Source organism: Dermochelys coriacea, chromosome 5, assembly GCF_009764565.3.
Source record: "Dermochelys coriacea isolate rDerCor1 chromosome 5, rDerCor1.pri.v4, whole genome shotgun sequence".
Classification (NCBI taxonomy): Eukaryota; Metazoa; Chordata; order Testudines; family Dermochelyidae; genus Dermochelys; species Dermochelys coriacea.
Window position 1 is genome coordinate 10,748,066 of NC_050072.1, and position 22,832 is coordinate 10,770,897.

The window sequence follows — 22,832 nt, forward strand, 5'->3', positions numbered from 1 at the left end:
AATAGAGGGGAACGATCACGTCCCTCGATCTGCTCGCTATGCCCCTACTTATACATCCCAAAATGCCATTGGCCTTCTTGGCAACAAGGGCACACTCCTGACTCATATCCAGCTTCTCGTCCACTGTCACCCCTAGGTCCTTTTCCGCAGAACTGCTGCCGAGCCATTCGGTCCCTAGTCTGTAGCGGTGCATTGGATTCTTCCATCCTAAGTGCAGGACCCTGCACTTATCCTTATTGAACCTCATTAGATTTCTTTTGGCCCAATCTTCCAATTTGTCTAGGTCCTTCTGTATCCTATCCCTCCCCTCCAGCGTATCTACCACTCCTCCCAGTTTAGTATCATCCGCAAATTTGCTGAGAGTGCAATCCACACCATCCTCCAGATCATTTATGAAGATATTGAACAAAACGGGCCCCAGGACCGACCCCTGGGGCACTCCACTTGACACCGGCTGCCAACTAGACATGGAGCCATTGATCACTACCTGTTGAGCCCGACAATCTAGCCAGCTTTCTACCCACCTTATAGTGCATTCATCCAGCCTATACTTCCTTAACTTGCTGACAAGAATGCTGTGGGAGACCGTGTCAAAAGCTTTGCTAAAGTCAAGAAACAATACATCCACTGCTTTCCCTTCATCCACAGAACCAGTAATCTCATCATAAAAGGCGATTAGATTAGTCAGGCATGACCTTCCCTTGGTGAATCCATGCTGACTGTTCCTGATCACTTTCCTCTCCTCTAAGTGCTTCAGGATTGATTCTTTGAGGACCTGCTCCATGATTTTTCCAGGGACTGAGGTGAGGCTGACCGGCCTGTAGTTCCCAGGATCCTCCTTCTTCCCTTTTTTAAAGATGGGCACTACATTAGCCTTTTTCCAGTCATCCGGGACTTCCCCCGTTCGCCACGAGTTTTCAAAGATAATGGCCAAGGGCTCTGCAATCACAGCCGCCAATTCCCTCAGCACTCTCGGATGCAATTCGTCCGGCCCCATGGACTTGTGCACGTCCAGCTTTTCTAAATAGTCCCTAACCACCTCTATCTCTACAGAGGGCTGGCCATCTCTTCCCCATTTTGTGATGCCCAGCACAGCAGTCTGGGAGCTGACCTTGTTAGTGAAAACAGAGGCAAAAAAAGCATTGAGTACATTAGCTTTTTCCACATCCTCTGTCACTAGCTTGCCTCCCTCATTCAGTAAGGGGCCCACACTTTCCTTGGCTTTCTTCTTGTTGCCAACATACCTGAAGAAACCCTTCTTGTTACTCTTGACATCTCTTGCTAGCTGCAGCTCCAGGTGCGATTTGGCCCTCCTGATATCTTTCCTACATGCCCGAGCAATATTTTTATACTCTTCCCTGGTCATATGTCCAACCTTCCACTTCTTGTAAGCTTCTTTTTTATGTTTAAGATCCGCTAAGATTTCACCATTAAGCCAAGCTGGTCGCCTGCCATATTTACTATTCTTTCGACTCATCGGGATGGTTTGTCCCTGTAACCTCAACAGGGATTCCTTGAAATACAGCCAGCTCTCCTGGACTCCCTTCCCTTTCATGTTAGTCCCCCAGGGGATCCTGGCCATCTGTTCCCTGAGGGAGTCAAAGTCTGCTTTCCTGAAGTCCAGGGTCCGTATCCTGCTGCTTACCTTTCTTCCCTGCGTCAGGATCCTGAACTCAACCAACTCATGGTCACTGCCTCCCAGATTCCCATCCACTTTTGCTTCCCCCACTAATTCTACCCGGTTTGTGAGCAGCAGGTCAAGAAAAGCGCTCCCCCTAGTTGGCTCCCCTAGCACTTGCACCAGGAAATTGTCCCCTACGCTTTCCAAAAACTTCCTGGAATGTCTATGCACCGCTGTATTGCTCTCCCAGCAGATATCAGGAAAATTAAAGTCACCCATGAGAATCAGGGCATGCGATCTAGTAGCTTCCGTGAGTTGCCGGAAGAAAGCCTCATCCACCTCATCCCCCTGGTCCGGTGGTCTATAGCAGACTCCCACCATGACATCACTGTTGTTGCACACAATTCTAAACATAATCCAGAGACACTCAGGTTTTTCCACAGTTTCGTACCGGAGCTCTGAGCAGTCATACTGCTCCCTTACATATAGTGCTACTCCCCCACCTTTTCTGCCCTGCCTGTCCTTCCTGAACAGTTTATAACCATCCATGACTGTACTCCAGTCATGTGAGTTATCCCACCAAGTCTCTGTTATTCCAATCACGTCATAATTCCTTGACATCACCAGGACCTCCAGTTCTCCCTGCTTGTTTCCAAGGCTTTGTGCATTTGTATATAAGCACTTGAGATAACCTGTTGATCGCCCCTCAATCCCAGTATGAGGCAGGAGCCCTCCCCTCACAGACATTCCTGCCTGTGCTTCCTCCCGGTATCCCGCTTTCCCACTTACCTCAGTGCTTTGGTCTCCTTCCCCCGGTGAACCTAGTTTAAAGCCCTCCTCACTAGGTTAGCCAGCCTGCTGGCAAAGATGTTCTTCCCTCTCTTCGTAAGATGGAGCCCGTCTCTGCCCAGCACTCCTCCTTCATGGAACACCATCCCATGGTCAAAGAATCCAAAGCCTTCTCTCCGACACCACCTGCGTAGCCATTCGTTGACCTCCACGATTTGACGGTCCCTACCCAGGCCTTTTCCTTCCACGGGGAGGATGGACGAGAACACCACTTGCGCCTCCAACTCCTTTATCCTTCTTCCCAGAGCCACGTAGTCCGCAGTGATCCGCTCAAGGTCATTCTTGGCAGTATCATTGGTGCCCACGTGGAGAAGCAGGAAGGGGTAGCGATCCGAGGGCTTGATGAGTCTCGGCAGTCTCTCCGTCACATCACGAATCTTAGCCCCTGGCAAGCAGCAGACTTCTCGGTTTTCCCGGTCAGGGCGGCAGATAGATGACTCAGTCCCCCGGAGGAGAGAGTCCCCGACCACCACCACCCGCCTTCTCCTCTTGGGAGTGGTGGTCGTGGAACCCCCAACCTCAGGACATCGCATCTCATGCCTCCCAACCAGCGGAGTCTCCTTCTGCTTTCTCCCCCCAGACCTATCATCTGGTCCACTCTCCGCAATGGTACCTGTGGAGAGAACATGAAAGCGGTTAGTTACCTGTGTCTGTGTTACTGGAACCCGGACATTCCGCTTACCTCTTCTGGAGGTCACATGTTGCCAAGCTTCTTCACTGGCCTCTTGGCTCCTCTGTGCAACCTGCTCTATATCTTTAGAGCTTTGTGCCCCTAGAAGCCTATCCTGAGTTTGGTCCAGAAAATCCTCAGTCTCTCGTATACAACGCAGGGTCGTTACCTGTTGCTCCAGACCTTCAATCTTCTCTTCCAATATGGAGACCAGCTTGCACTTTGTACAGACAAAGTCGCTTCTGTCCTGTGGAAGAAAGACAAACATGGCACATCCAGTGCAGGTCACAACAGCTGAATCCCCCCCTTCCATATCACCTACCTACTATGAGCTTCCTCAGAGACGTTGGCAAGATGTAAGCCTCACTGGGCTCACTCCAGGCGAACTCCCAGGCAAACTCCTGCTGTGAGCTGCTCTGCTGTCCCCGCTGCTCCGCTGGTTCGCTGCCGCTCAGCTGGTTCGCGAGGCTCTGGCTATTTTTAAACAGCCAGGCTTCCCTGACGCAAACACACAGACACCCTAATGCCCGCCCCCTGCAGGCTAGCAGCCAATCAGACACTCACTCAGGCTCTCTCCCTGCCCTCCCAGCAAATAAATACATGAATGAGCATGAGATGCTCAGATAGCATGGTGATATGGGGCCATATATGTTCCCTAGATAGATGGGGTGCTGTGGTCCAGCACCTGATAGCTAGTAGGTGGAGAGAGAGAATTTAGTGTGAAATCAGCCATGTGTGACTAGTTCCTCAAAATTTTAGAGGCATTCCATCTGCATAGGGAATGCCTGCTACCAACACAAGGGCACCATAGGGGAGAGGCTTCTCTACTTCCTCTTTGTACCATGGAGAGGCCTAGAAGGGACTTAAAGTGAACTAGAATCAATCCCTCGGTTTCTTTATATCTGAATATGCAGTTTCTGCTGAAATAAAGTCACTAGCAACATGGGGTAACTGTGGCCACCTGTCTAGCTAGTGTCAGCCAGGCAGTCTGTTCTTTTCAGACTCCACCTGTCAGAGAGTCTTATCTCTTACAAGCGGAAAGAGAGAGACTTTTTTTTTCTGAACAGCATAAAGCCTTCAGTGAAATCATCTAGACAGTTGTAATGTCTGTAACTCATCTTGCAAACTAAAGCTACTTAGGTTCACATGCCATGTACCAAGTAGTGTATTGTTCACTTGACAGATGAAAGCATTTCCCTAATCTGATTAAATCTGTGTTTTGTTTGGACTGTGCACGTGAGTTTTAAATGAAGAGGATCCAGCTAAATCTTTTCACCTTTGGCTTTCTGATTGATTGGAGTAAATAATGGTGGGAGCTAAGATTAGTTGAAGTAAACCCTCCTTTCTTTAACCAACTGTGGTCTTCATCAGCTCATGTAAATTTACGTTATGTAGCTACATTGAGTTCAATGGAGTTTTTCTGATTTACACAAGCTGAGGGTCTGTCAATTAGTCTCTTCAGTCACTACATTTATGTACTCTTAATAATCCCATGCTGCCTTATTTGTAAATTTCTGTCTTGGCCAATATAATGACAAATTAAACACTCAAATGCACCAAACAGTTTAGTCAGCCTTTAAATTCAGGAGCTGTTCTCTTTTAATATTATCCATTGTTCATGGTACAACTGTAACTGGTTTTCTGAACAGCCTACTGGGAATTTTTTAGAATTCTCTTACAATTCAGACAATATATTATTTCTTTCACTTTGTCTCTGGTTGTATTATTGACAACTGCATTCTTTGCTGGCACACCAGGGATTGAACTGGGGATATCCACAGCTAAAGATATAAACAGCTACTGCTTGAACTAAAGAGCCAAAGCTCTGTAGCTGGGGGAGGGGGGTGTAACTACTCGTATTCATTGTGGATCAGAAACAGAGAGGGACCTGTAATCCCCACTTACTGGTGAGTTATACACATTCCAATTGGTTTGGAGTATGCTGAATGGGGAGCTTGATCCTAAGAGTTCAGGGTCCCAGATGTGACAATAAAGCTTCCACTATTTTGTTTTCCATTTAGTACATATTCCATAGCAGGAATAGAAACTGAGCATTTCTCGGCACATCTTGAGACACATCAGAGTCTGGTGGTTAGAGTACTTGGTTCATATACAGCTCTTCCATTGATTTGCTGTGCAACCTTTAGAAAGTTATTTCATTTTTCTGTTCCTCTATTTCCCTTCCTACTCTATATCTTATCTATATAGATTGTAATCTCTTTAGGATAGCGACTGTCTCTTATTATGTGTTTGTGCACAATGGGCTCTTGATTCTGACTGGTGCCTGAAAGTGCTACCGTGATGCATATAATACATAATAATCTCTTCTATCTCTTTATTGATAATTATTTTTCATATTATGCTAGTGCCTAGATGCCCACAATCTAGGATTATGACAAGACAATACACAGTTAAATATGTGGTAGACGATAGACAAGTTAATGTTAAAGATGAGTGTGTGTATGACTTATTGTTCTCAATGGCTATAATGGTTCTCTTCTCCCCCACTTTTTTCCCATTTCTGTTTATTCACTGTTTTCTTGAGTTCAGTGAATTTGCATATTGAGATTCTCTTGTAGTTTAGTTCTCTTTAGAGCTGATATTTTCTTTAAATGGTCATAAAAGTCTTAGATATTGTGCTGGGTGCATAATACTAATAGTTTATTTTTCCACAAAGTCAGGAGAAATGTTGTGAGCACTATTAAGGCCTATATGATGTTTCTTTTGACCTTACTAGGGCCTTTGACACTGTAAATCGAGATGGTCTGTGGACAGACATCTGCAAATTTGGTTGCCCTGATAAGTTTGTCAACATTATTAAATCTTTTCACACAGGAATGCAGTTTGTGTCCTTGACCAAGGCTGCTTCTCAGCTGCCTTTGTTGTCACTGATGGAATAAAACAAGGCGGTGTTCTTGCTCCAATGTTATTTAGCATCATGTTTTGCTGATGTTTTAATAGAGGAATTCAGAGACATTGGTTGTGGCATTTATATGCAATACAGTATGGATGGAGGTGACTTATTGCCTGCATGCAAAGAGAAAAGTTATAAAGATAATTATTTGTAAGTTACTCTTAGTTGGTGTTAGTTGGTGCTTTATTGGCCCATAACCTCAGGGGCATTCAGTTGCTCTCTGGCTGCTTTGCACATGCAGGAAAACATTTTGGTTTAACAATCAGCCTGAAGATAACAGAAGTCATGGTCCAGTCTCAACTGAGAAGTACTGCAACTACTCCAGTTGGGTCTGTCAATGATGTACCTCTCAAAGTTGGTGACAAATTTTGCATCCTAGGCAGTATCATTTCATGGGATGCAATAATTGACAACATTACAAAGTACATTGGTGCAGGCTATGAGGTCTTTAGAAATCACCAGTGTCATCTCTGGAATGAATGCGCTGTCAAACTGCAAATGAAAATTGATGTTTACAGTTCTAGTGTCATTACCACTTTCCTCTATGGCTGCAATATGTGAATTACTTATCAACATCACCTAAATTGCTTGGACCAATCCCACCTACAATGTCTATGGTGAATAATGGCAATTAAATGGCAAGATTTAATTCTAAACATCAAGGTCCTTCAATGCCTCAAGATCACAGGCACTGAAGCTTTCATAGTAAGAGTGTAGCTGAGATGGTACAGTCATGTGGTCTGTAGTCTGACAGTAGAATACTGAAAACAGTCTTTTACAAAGAATTGAAGATTGGAACTCGTTTTAGGGGCAGACCAAGCAAACTTTACAAAAAGAAAAGGAGTACTTGTGGCACCTTAGAGACTAACAAATTTATTAGAGCATAAGCTTTCGTGAGCTACAGCTCACTTCATCGGATGCATCCGATGAAGTGAGCTGTAGCTCACGAAAGCTTATGCTCTAATAAATTTGTTAGTCTCTAAGGTGCCACAAGTACTCCTTTTCTTTTTGCGAATACAGACTAACACGGCTGCTACTCTGAAACCAAACTTTACAAAGACTCTCTCTCAAGACCAACTTCCAACCTTGTAAAATTGATCTCAACACCTGGGAGCTCAGACTGAAAAATTTTGAGAACTCATTGATTGCTGCAAACAAGGAGAGACCTTACTTGTTTCTAGATTCCTGTTCACCTAGTAGGGTGTGGTTCACAGACTGAATTTGTCATTAATTATATTTAGGATTCACCCAGATAACATAGGAGAAAACGTAACCCTTGTCCAACAAAAAAACCTATTAGCTATTCCTTTTATCCAGAGAGCAAAGAAATGAAGAGATCTGGAAAGAATGAAAAATGAAAGGAATGAAGTCCTCCCAGAGGACACTTCCAAACTTCTGCTTTCATGCTTTTTTCTTTATAGCCAGATAAACATGTGCTTTCAGCCATCTGTCAGTACAGAATGTTCAGTGAAGGTAATCCGAGGTGATGGATGTGCCCAGTGGATGTCGAAAGGGATAAATCTGCACTCATTACTCACTGGTCCTTTTAAAGGTGGTACCTCTAAGATCTATAACAATGCCTGACCTCTTCAGAATCAAGCAGTAGTAACCTATGGATAATGGGAGTCAGAACATTTGTAACAGTGATTGGAAACAGCAATTAAAAGTAATGATAAGCAGAAAACATGGGGCTGGATTATATGTAATCCTTCCGGGAAGTGGTGGCACTGCTCCTGGACAGCTCTGCCTGTTCAGCTAGCTTTCTTACAGAGATGTGGGGAGAGAAGAGGCAAAGGTGTGGCCATGGTACAACTCTGCTCAAAATTAGCCTGTTGTTACAGGAGTGATCTAGAAAAGAGAGATTCCTATATATCGATAAACAGTTAATAGGTCAAATGCTAGTAGATGGCATGCAAGACTATGCAACATAGATCCTGGATTTTGAAGGTCTAGTAATACTTCATGTTGCTATGCACTCTAAATGGCTTCCCTGTGTGCAGCTCTTCACGTGCAGATCTTAACTCCTCACGCAGAAGGGAACCCACGCTGCAATCTTTCAACCAGATCTGCCTCTACTGCTCACGCAGTCACTGAGCCCCAAGAGGAAATCCAGTGGAATCAACCAGAATCAAAGAATCATAGAATATCAGGGTTCGAAGGGACCTCAGGAGGTCATCTAGTCCAAACCCCTGCTCAAAGCAGAACCAATCTCCAACTAAATCATCCCATCCAGGGCTTTATCAAGACTGACCTTAAAAACCTCAGAGGAAGGAGATTCTACCACCTCCCTAGGTAATGCATTCCAGTGCTTCACCACCCCCCTAGTGAAAAAGTTTTTCCGAATATCCAACCTAACCCTCCCTCACTGCAACTTGAGACCATTACTCCTTGTTCTATCATCTGCTACCACTGAGAACAGTCTAGATCAATCCTTTTTGGAACCCCCTTTCAGGTAGTTGAAAGCAGCTATCAAATCCCCCCTCATTCTTCTCTTCTGCAGACTAAACAATCCCAGTTCCCTCAGCCTCTCCTCATAAGTCATGTGTTCCAGTCCCCTAATCATTTTTGTTGCCCTCCGCTGGACACTTTCCAGTTTTTCCACATCCTTCTTGTAGTGTGAGGCCCCAAACTGGACTTCTTTTCCAGCTCAGGCCCTTCCCACCCTGGTTCAATAATGTGATCCTTAAAACAGATGCAAGTTTCTAAAGAAGATAGATTTGAAAGTGTTCTCCTGGATGACCCTCAACCCTTTATTTATTACAAGAAAAATTCTCTGGTGACATGAGTCCATTGAAATCAAGAGACCTAACCCAGAAGAGAGTGTGACCCTATGCTGCATCTATAGTGCAGTAAACCCAGTAGTCACAATTATTTTTTCATAAAAACAGCAATAATGTTTATCGTGATAAGAAACGGTTTAAAAATAGGAAAGCAGCCCATAGAGGTTGAGCATTTTCTCCCCACGATGGAATAATACAGGATGTTGAATAGGCCTTTTCCACAAGCAAATGCTGCCCTTGTTAACATATAGCAAGCATTAATTATATTTCATGGCTTCATTCACCTATTGGTAAAAGAGTTTTCTTTCACAGTGTTTCAGAACTGGCATCACAAATGCAGAGTTGGCCTTGACTATATGATGGATAATGCTTTCATCAATTGTGGCATTCTGTGACAGCAAACTCCCCAGGTAGCAAAATTTCACCACAGAGACAAGAGGAGCAGTGTTGATCTTAAAAATTGGGTAAAGATGTGCATCGCCTGATACTGTTTGGTACAATACTTCAGTTTTCTTCAGGCTGATTGTGAAACGAAAACAATTGACTGCGCGAATGAAGAGATCAGTTATAAACTGAACAACACCAATTGAGTGTGCAACCAGTGCACAGTCATCAGCAAATAAACGCTCCTTAATAAGTAAATCTGCCTCTTTCATGTGGGCATGGGAACAACTTCCCATCAGTGCAGAATGGATAAATACTTCTCTGCCGATGCCCTGAAATGCATCCATCAAAGTATGTGAAAAAAGAGTGTGGGAACCAGCATGCAACATTGTTTGGTGCCACTGGTGACAGAGCAAGGTGGTGGCAGATATGGCATGCCACCATTAACCACTTTGAAACCTGGTGCATTAAGACCTAATGTGAAAAAGGTGAACAGTGCAAAGCAAGGATGCAACAACCCACAGTGGTCATGGACAATCCTGTCTGTGCTACATGTAGCAGTGTTTATGGTTCTTGCATTAATCTTACCACGCATATATGTGTTCACCAGTAGTGTGGGCTGAATCCTCAACATCAACATGAGATTCCATTATTTGAGGACCAACTGTCTATCACATGACCATGACCAACCAAATGACCATCAAACAAATATTCTCAGTATGAAAGTTATAACTCCCAGGCACTTCACAAAGCGTTGTTAGGTGGTTGCCATGGCCCTGCCATTCCCATCTTGCTAATTGCAAGGGGAATCCCACTAAAGAAAAGGGATCCCAGTGTGGACAGATTGAGAGCTACTGGGGTAAATCTCATAGAGCAGCCAGATTGAATGGAATAAAGAAAAGAACAATCTGTACTCACCTATGGTTGGATCATGGTAATCAGGGAACCGATGGCTTATGAACTGCATTGTCATTGCTGAGGAGGAGAAAAGAAGAGAGGTTACAAAGGAAAACAGTGAAGAGATATGGGGTGAAATAAAGCAGAGGAAAATGTAGGCAGAAATCACAAAGCCAAACATCAGCCAATGGTCCAAGCACTTGGCTGATATTTTTAATTGCACAAGACAAAGCCCAATTGATTTTGTGTGCCTTTCTCTGCAGACTGTTTGCCCAGCCTTAGTAGATGCCAATCACTAGAGTAATTTAAAACAGGATAAGAGGATATCCTCTAGGGAGCCATCTTGTAGCAGGCTAAGACAGGTTGATAAAAATAGCTTGTGAATGTCTTAACTTGGTCTTAATTGGGACTACCCAGGGGACAATTATTGTCCAGCTCATCCCCTTTGTGAAAATAATGCATGGAAACAATTTCAAACAATATGAGTCTCATGTAGCATCAGGGTCTACATGCCCCCACAGAACAACAAGGAGTTTTAGAGGATGAAACCAAAGAGATCCATGCACCAAGGGGACATGGAACATCAGCCCTCCAGGCCGGAAGTCAGCTACTGCCCTTGTAACACGCTCTTCTCCAAAGAGAAATTCGACAGTGCAGAGGGAATGTTAGCTATGTTAAAGTTGGCCCAATCAGTATTAATTTACCCATAAAAATGTGTGGGGCTAATGGAAAAACAAAGCTGCCTCTTGGTCATCCCCAGACCATGAACCACAGTATATATGGATTATTAAACCCGTATAACTCCAAAGAAAGAGCTTATAAAGGGTGAGAGGGTAGGAGGAAATGATGCCAAAGTACCTCATAAATATAAAGGTCTTTATAGGCTTTCCAGACATTAATAACTTATGCTTGTAAGGTAGAAAAATACCTCCCTTTTGCAGATGGGGAAATGAGGAATAGACAGTTTTAATGAAAAATCTGTGGGCATTGTGTTAAAATATTTTTAAATATAATAATGGAAAAATACAATATTAAACATTATGTTCATTGAAATACACCTCAGTTTCTTCTATTTTAAAAAAACTTTATTGAGCCGTTTCTATATTAAAAGATCAGAGATGAGACTGTCATGTCTATTTAGCATCTGGTTAAATACTATGTAACACCTTGGCACTGGTCAAATATCTCCCTTATGCAAAACTGTTGCTCATATTCTCCCAGTTATACAATAGCCCACTCTTACTCTTCATCAGGTGCTCCATGAGGTATCTCAGTAAAGGAACCATCATGATTAAGCATGCCTTATAAAGTAAAGTATTAAGAAAGTATCATCAGATGGAGAAATTGTTTTCAATGTTGAAGAGAAAAATAAATGAGGTCCAAGAAGAGTCCTTAAGGTGAATGTGTAACAGATTCTTCTGATCCACTCCTTTCCTACCAAAACCTCATCATCCTATATGAATAATTCAGAACTGTACAAAGGCTTGGCCTACATTACTGAGTTAGGTCACCATAAGGCAGTTTATGGCTACCTAATTATGTCAGTGTCTACACTACAATGCTGCTTCCACCAAAGTAAGTGGCCCTCTACACCAACATAATAACGCCACCTCATGAGAGGTGTTTTTTTATGTTGATGTAGTTAGAGGACACAGTGTCTGGGTAGACACTGCATTACCTACATTGGCTATTGGCTGTCAGACCTGAATGGGGCTCCCCCCACCCACCGTCCCCAACACTGACAGCCCAAGTTGTCAGCTGGGTGCTGGGCTCACAGCTGGGGCTTCTGGCACTGAAAGCTTGGAGTGTCAGCACCAGGGTGTGGGATGAGTCCATTTGTGAGCCTGCAACTTGCTGACAGCGGGGGAGGGCGGCAGCTCTGAGACGCGTGCCTATGGCTGAGGTTGTCAACCCCAGGGCTGCTGGGCTCTAGCTGTAAGTGTCCCACAATGCCCCACTTCAGTCGGTGGAAGTGCTCCCGGTGAGGAGGTGTGCCACCTACAGAAGGAGCAAGTGTGGGCATGAGCCACCATTTTAATTACTGTGGTGACTGTTTGGCAACTTAAGTTGACTTAATTTTGTAGTGTAGACAAGCCCAAAGTAACATCAACTGCAGTGCCTGATTTCATATCTGATGCTTCTTTCAAACATGAACTCTTGTTAAATATGATGCAAGAGACAAACAATCCTTCTTTACACTATATGGAATCAGTTTCCTCCCATCCGATTATTTTATGCCTGAATGTTATCCACTAATAAAAGTTTTAGAAAAGTCATTTCAGCCAGACAGAAACTAACTAATAGCATTTTGCGGTGTGGTGTTTCCTGGGAGTGAAATTGATCTCTGTGCAGATGGCCAGTAACACATAAGTCACATTTAAACCTTATTTTAAGGGCTTACATGGTACATAACCCTCATGAAGACCATCAGAACTAGACTGAGTTTCAGCTTGCTTGGGTCAATTGACATTGTTTGCTAAGAGACTTGTGTTTGTGACTTCTGTTTGCTAAGAGAATCTGGATGGGGTCTCAAATCCCATCAATGTCACTCCTTGCTTAAACAAGCTGTGCTGCCAACTCTCCCGATTTTATAGCATCCCACAATATTTGGTGTTTCACCAGTGTCAAAGAGATTGCATGAAGAACTCAGCTTTCATTGAAAAGAAAAAAGTAACTTTCTAGCCCTAAAGGTTTCAGGGAAATGGTTGAAAATGTGAAGTGAGTTGACCATAAAGGCTCAGAACCAGAAGGTTAATAAAACAAAATCAAAGTGATTTAAAAAAAATCTCATTATCTTTAAAACAATCTCATGACTTTTAGTGGAACTTAACTCATCATTTTTGAATGCTTGGAGTTGGCAATACATCATATTGTAACATAATTATACCTAGCTCTTATATAGTGCTTTTCATCAGCAGACCTCAAAATACCTTATAAGAGAGATCAGTATCATTATTCCTATTTTACAGACCGGGAAACTGAGGCACATGGCAGGGCAGCAAGCTGCCCAAGGGCACCCAGTATGCCATGGTCAGGAAATGAACCCAAGTCTCAAATCCAAGTCCAATGCTCAGTCTACCAGGCCATGCTACCTCCCCTAAGACACATATAAAATACACTCCCCAACCCAAGGGCTGAATATAGTACCTCTTCGCTGGTCCCAGCTACCTATTATGACATGTTAAATCAAAAATGAGATTCTAACCAGGATATCTTGAATGGCAGATAGCCACTACAGCATCCCTACTTTGAAAATTATGTATGTAAATTAGTCCAGAATTGCATTACTTTGTTGAAATACTCTTTCCTGCTCTTATTTTAGGGAATCATGGGTTAACAAGATGTCCTGAAAAAAATGTTACAAAAAAGCTGTATTAAATATTTATTATCATGTTAATAAAATATTGCATATTTAAGGTAGACAAATATAAATGTTAAGAAGCAGCATTATAATTTCATAGCAACACAGACAGGGTAAGTGTGTTAAAAAGCTTATTTAAAGTCCACATATCATGGGTTGATAAAACAACATGCAGTTACATTAATGTTTTCAGTCTTGTGTGCAATCAAATACATTTCTGTTTGAGTACTGTATGTATTTGTGTACTTTCATATCCAGGCCACCTGTTTTTAACCCAGCAAGGTTTTTAGAGACCCCCATCCGATAACTATTTGGTGGCCTGTGAGAAATAAGTTAATGCCCAATGTAATATTCTCAGTTTGTTATCAGACGTGGAACCACTGAGACACATCCCATAAGATTCAGGCATACAAGACTTTATTGCAACTTTTCTGAGATCACACACTGTCTGCACAGCAAATGGATCTAACTAGTTCCATTCTCTTGTGTGTGCTATGGCCAGCTCTCTTAAAGGTACAGTCCACTAATCCAGTCTCAATCCAGTTCCCAGTAGACCAATGCCCATGTCACAAAATCTATTGTGACAACTGAAGCAATCGCTGAAATTCTCATCAGAAGCTGGGGATTCAGGATTAAACTTTCCCTTTTTCCATGGACCAGCACAAAGGCAGTGCACCATTTATATCCCTGTTAAATCCTTAGCACAGGACTTAAGTGGAAATTTTGTTGTTCATAGATTTAAATGATTCTAAGGTCAGAAGAGCCCACTGTGGTCATCTAGTCTGCCCTTCTGTAGAACACAGTCCACAGAACTGCCCCCCAAAATTCTGTTTGAACTACAGGATATGTTTCAGAAAAAAACATTGAAACTTAATTTAAAAATTGAAAGTAATGGAAAATCCTTTCCAACTCTTGGTAAGGTGTTCCAGTGGTTAATTACCTGCACAGTTAAAAATGTATACCTTATTTCCAGTCTGAATGTATCTAGTTTCAATTTCCATGGGTTCATAGACATTGTACTGGCTGTTTACACTAATGTGCAGGAAGACTGGATTTACATTATCATTTCTAGATATTTTCCCTCCCAAGAAAGATTGAGGCCCACTGGTGTGGGGCAGCACTGAAAAGTGCAGTGTCCATGTCAGACCTGTTAAGCAGCTACATAGTGAACTTTAGTCTTTTAAGAGTCAAATTCTCTACAGGTATAAGAAGGCACAACTCAGCTGGAGCCAGTGAAATTATAACTGGGAATCATTTAAGAACAGTTTACCAGATGCCCAAAAAGAAACAGTCCAAAAATTGAGGAAGAAGGTGTGCAGGTTAAAAAAAAACAGACCTGGTTTAGAGGGGAAGTGAAAGCAACTATAATAAATAATAAATAATAATAATAACAAATGGAAGAAAGGGGAAGTTGATACTAATAAATACAAATCAGAAGTCAGGAATAGTAGAAAACTGATAAGGTAAGCAAAGGGACACAAAGAGAAATATTCATACAGCAGAGTTACAAAAATAAGGAGTTTTTTAAATGTATCAGAAACAAAAAGAATCCTGACAATGGTACTTGTCTGTTACTAGATGGAAATGAAAAGGAGTACTTGTGGCACCTTAGAGACTAACAAATTTATTAGAGCATAAGCTTTTGTGAGCTACAGCTCACTTCATCGGATGCATCCGATGAAGTGAGCTGTAGCTCACGGAAGCTTATGCTCTAATAAATTTGTTAGTCTCTAAGGTGCCACAAGTACTCCTTTTCTTTTTGCGAATACAGACTAACACGGCTGCTACTCTGAAACCTGTCATAGATGGAAATGGTATACTTATCAATAATAATGCAGAGAAGGCAGAAATATTCAATAAATATATCTGTTGTATATTTGGGTAAAAGCAGATGATATAGTGTCATTATATGGTGATGATAACACTCTTTCTATTCCATTAGTATCTCTGGGATTTTAAACAAAAGCCAATAAAGTTAGACATTTTTAAATCAACAGGTCCAGATAACTTGCATCCAAGAGTTTTGCTGAACTGTTAATGTTGATTTTCAATAAGTCTTGGAGCACTGGAGAAGTTATAAAAAATTGGAAGAAAGCTAATATTATGCCATATTTTTTTAAAAAAGGGTAAATGGGATGACCTGTGTAATTATTGACCTGACAGCCTATTATTGATCCCAGATAAGACAATGACACCACTGATATGGGATTTGGTTACTAAAGAATTAAAGGAGAGCATGTAATCAATGAAAATCAACATGGGTTTGTGGAAAATAGATCATGTCCAAACTAATTGAAATCGTATTTTTAATGAGATTTCAAGTTTTGTTGATAAAGGTAATAGTGTTGACTTAATATACTTAGACTTCTCTAAGGAGTTTGACTTGATACTACTGCATGACATTTTGATTAAAAACTAGAACAATATAAAATGAACATGGCATACATTAAATGGTTTAAAAAGTTGCTAAATGATAGATCTCCAAATGTAATTGTAAGTTGGCAACTGTCATCAAGGGTGTGTGTTTCCAGTGGTGCTCTGCAGGGATCAGTTCTTGGGCCTATACTATTTAGCATTTTCATCAATGACCTGGAAGAAAACATAAAATCATTACTGTTAAAGTTTGCAGATAACACAAAAATTGGGGAAGTGGTAAAGAATGAAGAGGACAGGTTGTAGAGTCAGACCATTCTGAATTGCTTAGTAAACTGGGCGAAAACAAACAATATGTGTTTTAATACATCTGAATACAAAAGTACACATCTACGAAATAAAAAAAAAGTACTTACAGAATGGGGGACCTTATCCTGGGAAGCAGTACCTCTAGAAAAGATTGGCCATGGTGGATAATCAGCTGAGCGTGAGCTCCCAATGTGATGCTGTGGCCAAAAGAATGAATGGGATTGTTGGATACTTAAACAGGGGAAACTCAAACTGGAGTAGAGAGGCTATTTTACTTTTGTATTTGGCACTGGTGTAACTGATGTTGGAATTCTGTCCTGTTCTAGTGCCCACAATTCAAGAAGAATATTCATAAATTGGGAAGGGTTCTGAGAAGAACAATGAGAATGAATAAAGGATTAGGAAACTTGCCTTATAGTGACAGACTCAAAGAGCTCAATGGTTTAGCTTAAGAAAGAGAAGGTTAAGGGGTGACTTGATCACAGTCAATAATTATTTACCTGGGGAACAAATATTCAGTAATGGGCTCTTCAGTCTAGCAGAGAAAGGTATAATGAGATTATGGCTGGAAGATGAAGCTCAACAAATTCAGAATGGATATAGGCATTCATTTTAAAGAGTTCGGGTAATTAACCATTGGAACAATTGGAACAAGGGTTGTGGGAGATTCTCCATCTCTGACAATTTTAAATTAAGATTGGATTTATTTTCTAAAAGATCTACTCAAGGAATAATTTTGGGGAAGTTCCTATGGCTGGTGTTATACAGGAGGTCAGACTAGAGGATCATACTGGTCCCTTCTGGCCTTGGAATCTATTAATTGAACCTGACTCAGTTTGCCCCTAGGCAGTCCCTGAACCCACTGAAATAAACAGGTTTCTTCAGTGAGACTGATATCAGAACCAAAGTTCTTCTCCAGAATAAATTAATTTCATACACTAATAAGAAAAATGTATGTGTTCTATAATGTTTTAAGTAAATATTCTTGTCTCTCTTTTCCTACTTTTCATAGATTCATTAAGGTCAGAAGGGACCATTATGATCATCTAGTCTGACCTCCAGCACAACGCAGGCCACAGAATCTCACCCAACCACGCTTGTGAAAAATTTATGTCTGAGCTATTGACGTCCTCAAATCGTGGTTTAAAGACTTCAAGGAGCAGAGAATCCTCCAACAAGTGACCTGTGTCCCATGCTACAGAGGAAGGCAAAAACCTCCAGGGCCTCTTCCCATCTGCCCTGGAGGAGAATTCCTTCCCGACCCCAAATATGGCGATCAGCTGAACCCTGAGTATATCGGCAAGATTCACCAGCCAGATACCCAGGAAATAATTCTCTGTAGTAACTCAGATCCCACCCCATCTAACATCCTTATCTGTCTTCCTCCCACCATTCACACACACACACAGAACCCGATCAAACATGGTCTGGCTCTGACCAAATTACTCTGGGGCTTTGTGACAGGCAGGGCCTGTCTCAGGGGTGAGACTGAGGTGGCTTCAGAGCCCTTTCTCCCTTTCAAGGGTTGTTTTGGTAAGTCATAGTGGATGGTGGAGTCTTGTCAGCTTTCTCCCTCTCAGCTATTCTGTAACAAGAGTCAGCTCCTTTCAAGACACAGCAGCCTTCCTCCTGGTTGCCACCTCTTCCTATGACTGGCTCTTCTAGGTAAGCTTGCTCCTCCAGCTGGGGAAGGGTCTGCAGGTGTATCTATCTTGGTAGGGACTGAGCCCAGAGTCGCTCGTTAGCCTTCTCCAGATTGGGATGGGGGCGTGCCCCATCCTAGGCTCAGCATAATGAACAATACAGTAAAATTTTACAAATCTATAAATAATGAGTATTTAACTCTGATTTATTCCACACAAAAATCAATCTCTTAAAATAATACTTTAAAATGGAATGATAAAATGGAATAAAAGGATGAGCCTGATATTTAAATAAATACATATACATGCAAAAGGGTCACTACAAAAATATTTATTATAAAATACTCCTGTTTAATCTGTTGCAGTTATTATGAAACATTTTGAATTGCAAGTCACCCTATAGATATTTAATGAATATTTTATTAAGCTTTGAAAAGCACTCTGTTTAAGTGGCACATGTTTATCATATCACCACTAGTATAAGTAAAAGGATCATTGTTTCAGATGAATAAGTATCTCCCTTATATCTATCTGTAGCTAAGTAAGTACAATGTTCTCAGATGAACAGATGCAAGCTTGATATGTATCAGTAACTATCTAACTGTAATGTTCACTTATATTTTCAAAATCAAAAATATGTGCTTTTTAGAACCTGGAATTACCTTTTATTTCCATTTCCAATTATTCTTATTGAATTTTCATTTGTTATAATCAATAATTACATGTTAATTGTCTCCCAATAGCTCTTATAATTGCTGTACTTGTACGTGATCTGCATATATATTATGCCTGTATTGGCACTACACTGTATATAATTATTCTCTATGAATGATAGTGTTAATCCTATCTAGTTATTTCTACTTAGTTTCTATTCACCTACATCTCGTATTTACTCCCCTGTCCCAGCAGACAATTACCATGTTGTGGAGAAATGTTAAGACAATATTGTTTATTCTGAAATGATGTAGTTCAAAAATCAGAGGAGTAGCCCTATTAGTCTGTATCCACAAAAACAATGAAGAGTCTGGTGGCACCTTAAAGACCAACAGATTTATTTGGGCATAAGCTTTTGTGGGTAAAAAAACCACTTCTTCAGATGCACCTGCATCTGCAAGGGTTTTTTTCCCATGAAAGCTTATGCCCAAATAAATATGTTAGTCTTTAAGGTGCCGCCAGACTCTTTGTTGTTTTTGCAGTTCACAAAGAAGCTTTACTTATTTTGCTCAGTGCATCATCATGAAATTTCATATGAAAGAGAGAGACAAAGTGGGTGAGAATGACTTCTGTTGGCCCAACAAAAGTATTACCTCACCCACTTGGTCTCTTTCATATCCTGGGACCAAAAACGCTACAACAACACTGCAAATGATATGAAAGACAGTCTAATCGCAATTGGTGCTCGTAAAGGATGCTGGCTGAACAGTCTGGAGACTGAAGTTCTCTATATATGGAGCAGACACAGCACAATCATGCTGTCCTACCAATTCCTCTCAATGTTGATCAGTATAGACCTCTACCAGGGTAGTTCGCTGTCAATAGACTTTCTGTTAAGGGTGCCATTGGTATCATCTGTGGTGGTTTTTATTATATGGATACTTCATCTCTGTCTTACCATGTTCTCCCTTCTCACTCAGTGTTCTACTCCCATTCATATCTTCTCCCAACCTCCTGTGCCACTCTGCCACCTATATTCATCTGTCTCCATCTTTTGCCTTCCCCATCACAAAAGCTTATAATCTAAGAGTGGGGAGGTAATAATTGGCCACATCTTGGCAATTCAGTGAGTTTCTGTTTGGTTGGCTTCGTTTTGGTCTTTTTAAATATATAAAAGATCCCAGTTGCTCCTCAGCATAGCTGTTACTAGTCTGCTCATTTCTTGGAGGTTTCTACAGTGGAGGAACTAACAGGAGGACAGGATGGTGAATGCATCCCAGTCATCTGGCAGCTTTTAGGTGTATGTGCATTCAGGTATATTATACAATTGACAAAAGAAGGTGTACAATAGAAATTTTCCCCTTGGGCTGGAGAGTGACCCTGTCCACTTACCCAGTCATGGTGGCACCTGTCCCAGACGACTGGGCCTGACTTCCTGCTCTAGGTGTTGTGACATGACATGCAGAGTCATGGAGCTCTGGGACCCCAGGCATCATGTTGCAATGTCACTCACTCAACTTTGGCTAAGCCACCTCTCTTATGATGGCCAGGCAAAACCTCAGTGGTGTTACAATACTGTGCATCAGGTGTAATGCCCAAAGTAGGGAGTCAGGCCTAGTCCCACAGAACAGTAGCTGCCGCTTCCACATGAGTGTGGGGTGGGCTCACTCTGCAACTCCCCCTCCCAATGACTCACCACTCTACGACATTACAAAACATGGTTCTGGCATTGGTCACTGTAGAAGTAGGCCTTGAGGAAAAATTTGAATGAGAATAAGTTAGTGGCCTGGCAGATCAGCTCATAGAATCATATAATTGTAGGACTGGAAGGGACCCAGAGAGGTCTTCTAATCGACTCCCTTCCACTCAGGACAGGACTAAGTATTATCTAGACCATCCCTGACGGGTGTTTGTCTAAGCTGCTCTTAAAAATCTCCAATGACAGAGATTCTACAACATCCCAAGGCAATGTATTCCAGTGCTTAACTATCCTGACAGTTAGGAAGTTTTCCCTAATATCCCAGCCCCTGCTACAGTTTAAGCCCTTTGCTTCTTGTCCTATCCATACAGGTTAAAGAGAACAATTTTTCTCCCTCCTCCTTGTAACAACCTTTTATATGCTTGACCACTGTTATCATGTTCCCCCTTAACCTTCTCCAGACTAAATAAACCCATTTTTTTTCAAACTTCCCTCATACATCATGTTTTCTAGATCTTTAATCATTTTTGTTGCTCTTCCACAACTTTCCTGAAATGTGGTTCCCAGAACTGGATACAATACTCCAGTTAAGGCTTAATCAATGTGGAGTAGAGTGAAATAATTACTTCTTGTGTCTTGCTTACAACAAGGCACAAGCTCATTAGCATGGAAAAACTATATTAATAATCATTAGGATGGAGATGGGACAAAAAAGCTATTGAGACTCATACCCCAGTTGGAGCAGAAGACAGTGGGCATTAGGGGTACAACACAGCAAGAGATAGGAGTGGATAAGTAATTAGGGGCAGAGACATGTAGATCGTGGAAGGGGCAGACCATGCTATAATAGATATTTTGATTCTCTGTAAAATGTGTAAATGTCATGATCTATTTCAGATACAGATTAGAGATGTGGATTATGTCAAAATTTTATTATTTTTGTTTGTGTTGTTTTCTATTATTAAAAAAAAGTCAAAAAAGTCACAAATGACAAAAATTCCACCCTTTCAGTAACCGTGCAAGGATTTTATTATGTGCACTTGAAACATGCCGTGTTAACACAAATATTTCTAAAGTGGAAATAGACAATTTGAACAGCTCTGGCATTCCTGATGAATTTCCTGACAATCCAGGGTTTGTCATCCTGTGAAGTGGTCACATTTAGAGATTGGAACCTTGGCTTCTTTTGCATTGGCTTAGAAAACTAACAAACATTTTTATAACTAAGTGGGAGTTCATTCCTTAACTTTTAGCTTAATTTATCAGGTAAAAGCCAATCAGGATTATTCTTCTACCCACTGATTTCTTATCAAAAGGGCTTTGTGTAATAACAATGTGCATACATATACATGATGAACAGCAAAAGGCATAAATAATGTTTCTTCCAGGAAGCTGCCTGGTACCTGAATTGCATTGCTATTCTGAGAATGCTTGCACTACTGAAGACAGCAATAAAGCCAGGAACACAAATACAATAGAGACATTTAAACATTTACTTTTACTAGAAGGAGTTCCTGTACATTCAGTAGCTCTAGGCCTTCTGGCCATTATTCTATTTTGGTCTAATATGGACAGACAACTCTAGTCAGATCCACAAGTGATGTAGATGATGGAAATAAACGGGGAGTTGTAAGCAGGTTATGTTCTAGTGCTTTTAAATGTATGTCAGGACCTCCCATTCATCTGTGTGAAGTTTGTGTATCACCAAAACTTATATTCTTCTATAATAATGACTGGAATAAGCCTTATTTTGCTGATGTGCTTGTATAGGAACACAAAAGAATCCCAGAATGGTATGTCTATTCATGCATTATTCATGCAATGGAAGTCATTACCTACCATAGCACTTAATACTTAGACCTAATTAGACTGAATTATTGAGGTGCCACATTATATTTTCTTTCTTGTGCCTTTGACCAAGACGTCTTACAACACAGCAAACATTTCTTTCTGATGACAGCTTTCCAGATCAATAGATTGCACTCACAAAACCCAGTTTGATTTATAGATACAATAGAGGATATTTTCTCTTTTTTATCTTTAGCTGTTGTATTTGGATCTCAGCACATTCTTAGAATAAATAACTGACAGCAGCAGATACTTGACCTCAAGCAAAAAGCATCTGGATGTCAAATTACAGTTGGTATGTTGCACTGCTTCACTTCAGAGTGAACCAATATAAATGAGCAATGGCTAAAAAGGAGAAGGGGACAGATATTTTGAGTTGGATGGATTGCAGGAAATAGTCATGAATAGCAGACTTTCCATGATGTCTAATGTATTTGCATTACCTATGGGTATGGGGGGCAGAGGCAGAGACACTGCTTCAGCAAAGCGCTTAAGTATGTGAATGACATTAAGCACACAACTAGTCCCACTAGAGCCAACGGGACTAGCCACATGCTTATAGTGCCACACATGCTTAAGTGTGTGCTTTTCTAGGTGGAGGCCTAGAGCTCCAGGGTAGTGGGTAAAGGTTAAAACTGCTGAGGGTGTTTATCTTGACAAGATCCTTATTAGGTTTAATTGCTAAGAGGAACAAGAAGCACAGAGGGTCTGGGTTGAGGGCTTTGGTTCATAATTTCATGACAGAAATGGGCAATGAGCACAGACAGGAAAATAAAGGAAAGTTGAATTTTAGTTCTCTGTGCTGCCGTTTTTTTTTCTTACATCATGGA

General features: G+C 41.3%; 1 protein-coding gene across 1 annotated transcript in view; it reads right to left on the reverse strand.

The window, feature by feature from the left end:
- RIT2 (Ras like without CAAX 2) overlaps nt 1-22,832 on the reverse strand; it is a 260,074-nt gene that overhangs the window by 174,780 nt on the left and 62,462 nt on the right. Inside the window, exon 2 of the mRNA XM_038402893.2 lies at nt 10,137-10,193. Within this exon, the coding sequence (XP_038258821.1) occupies nt 10,137-10,193 (57 nt within the window). The remainder of the gene's footprint in view (nt 1-10,136; nt 10,194-22,832) is intronic.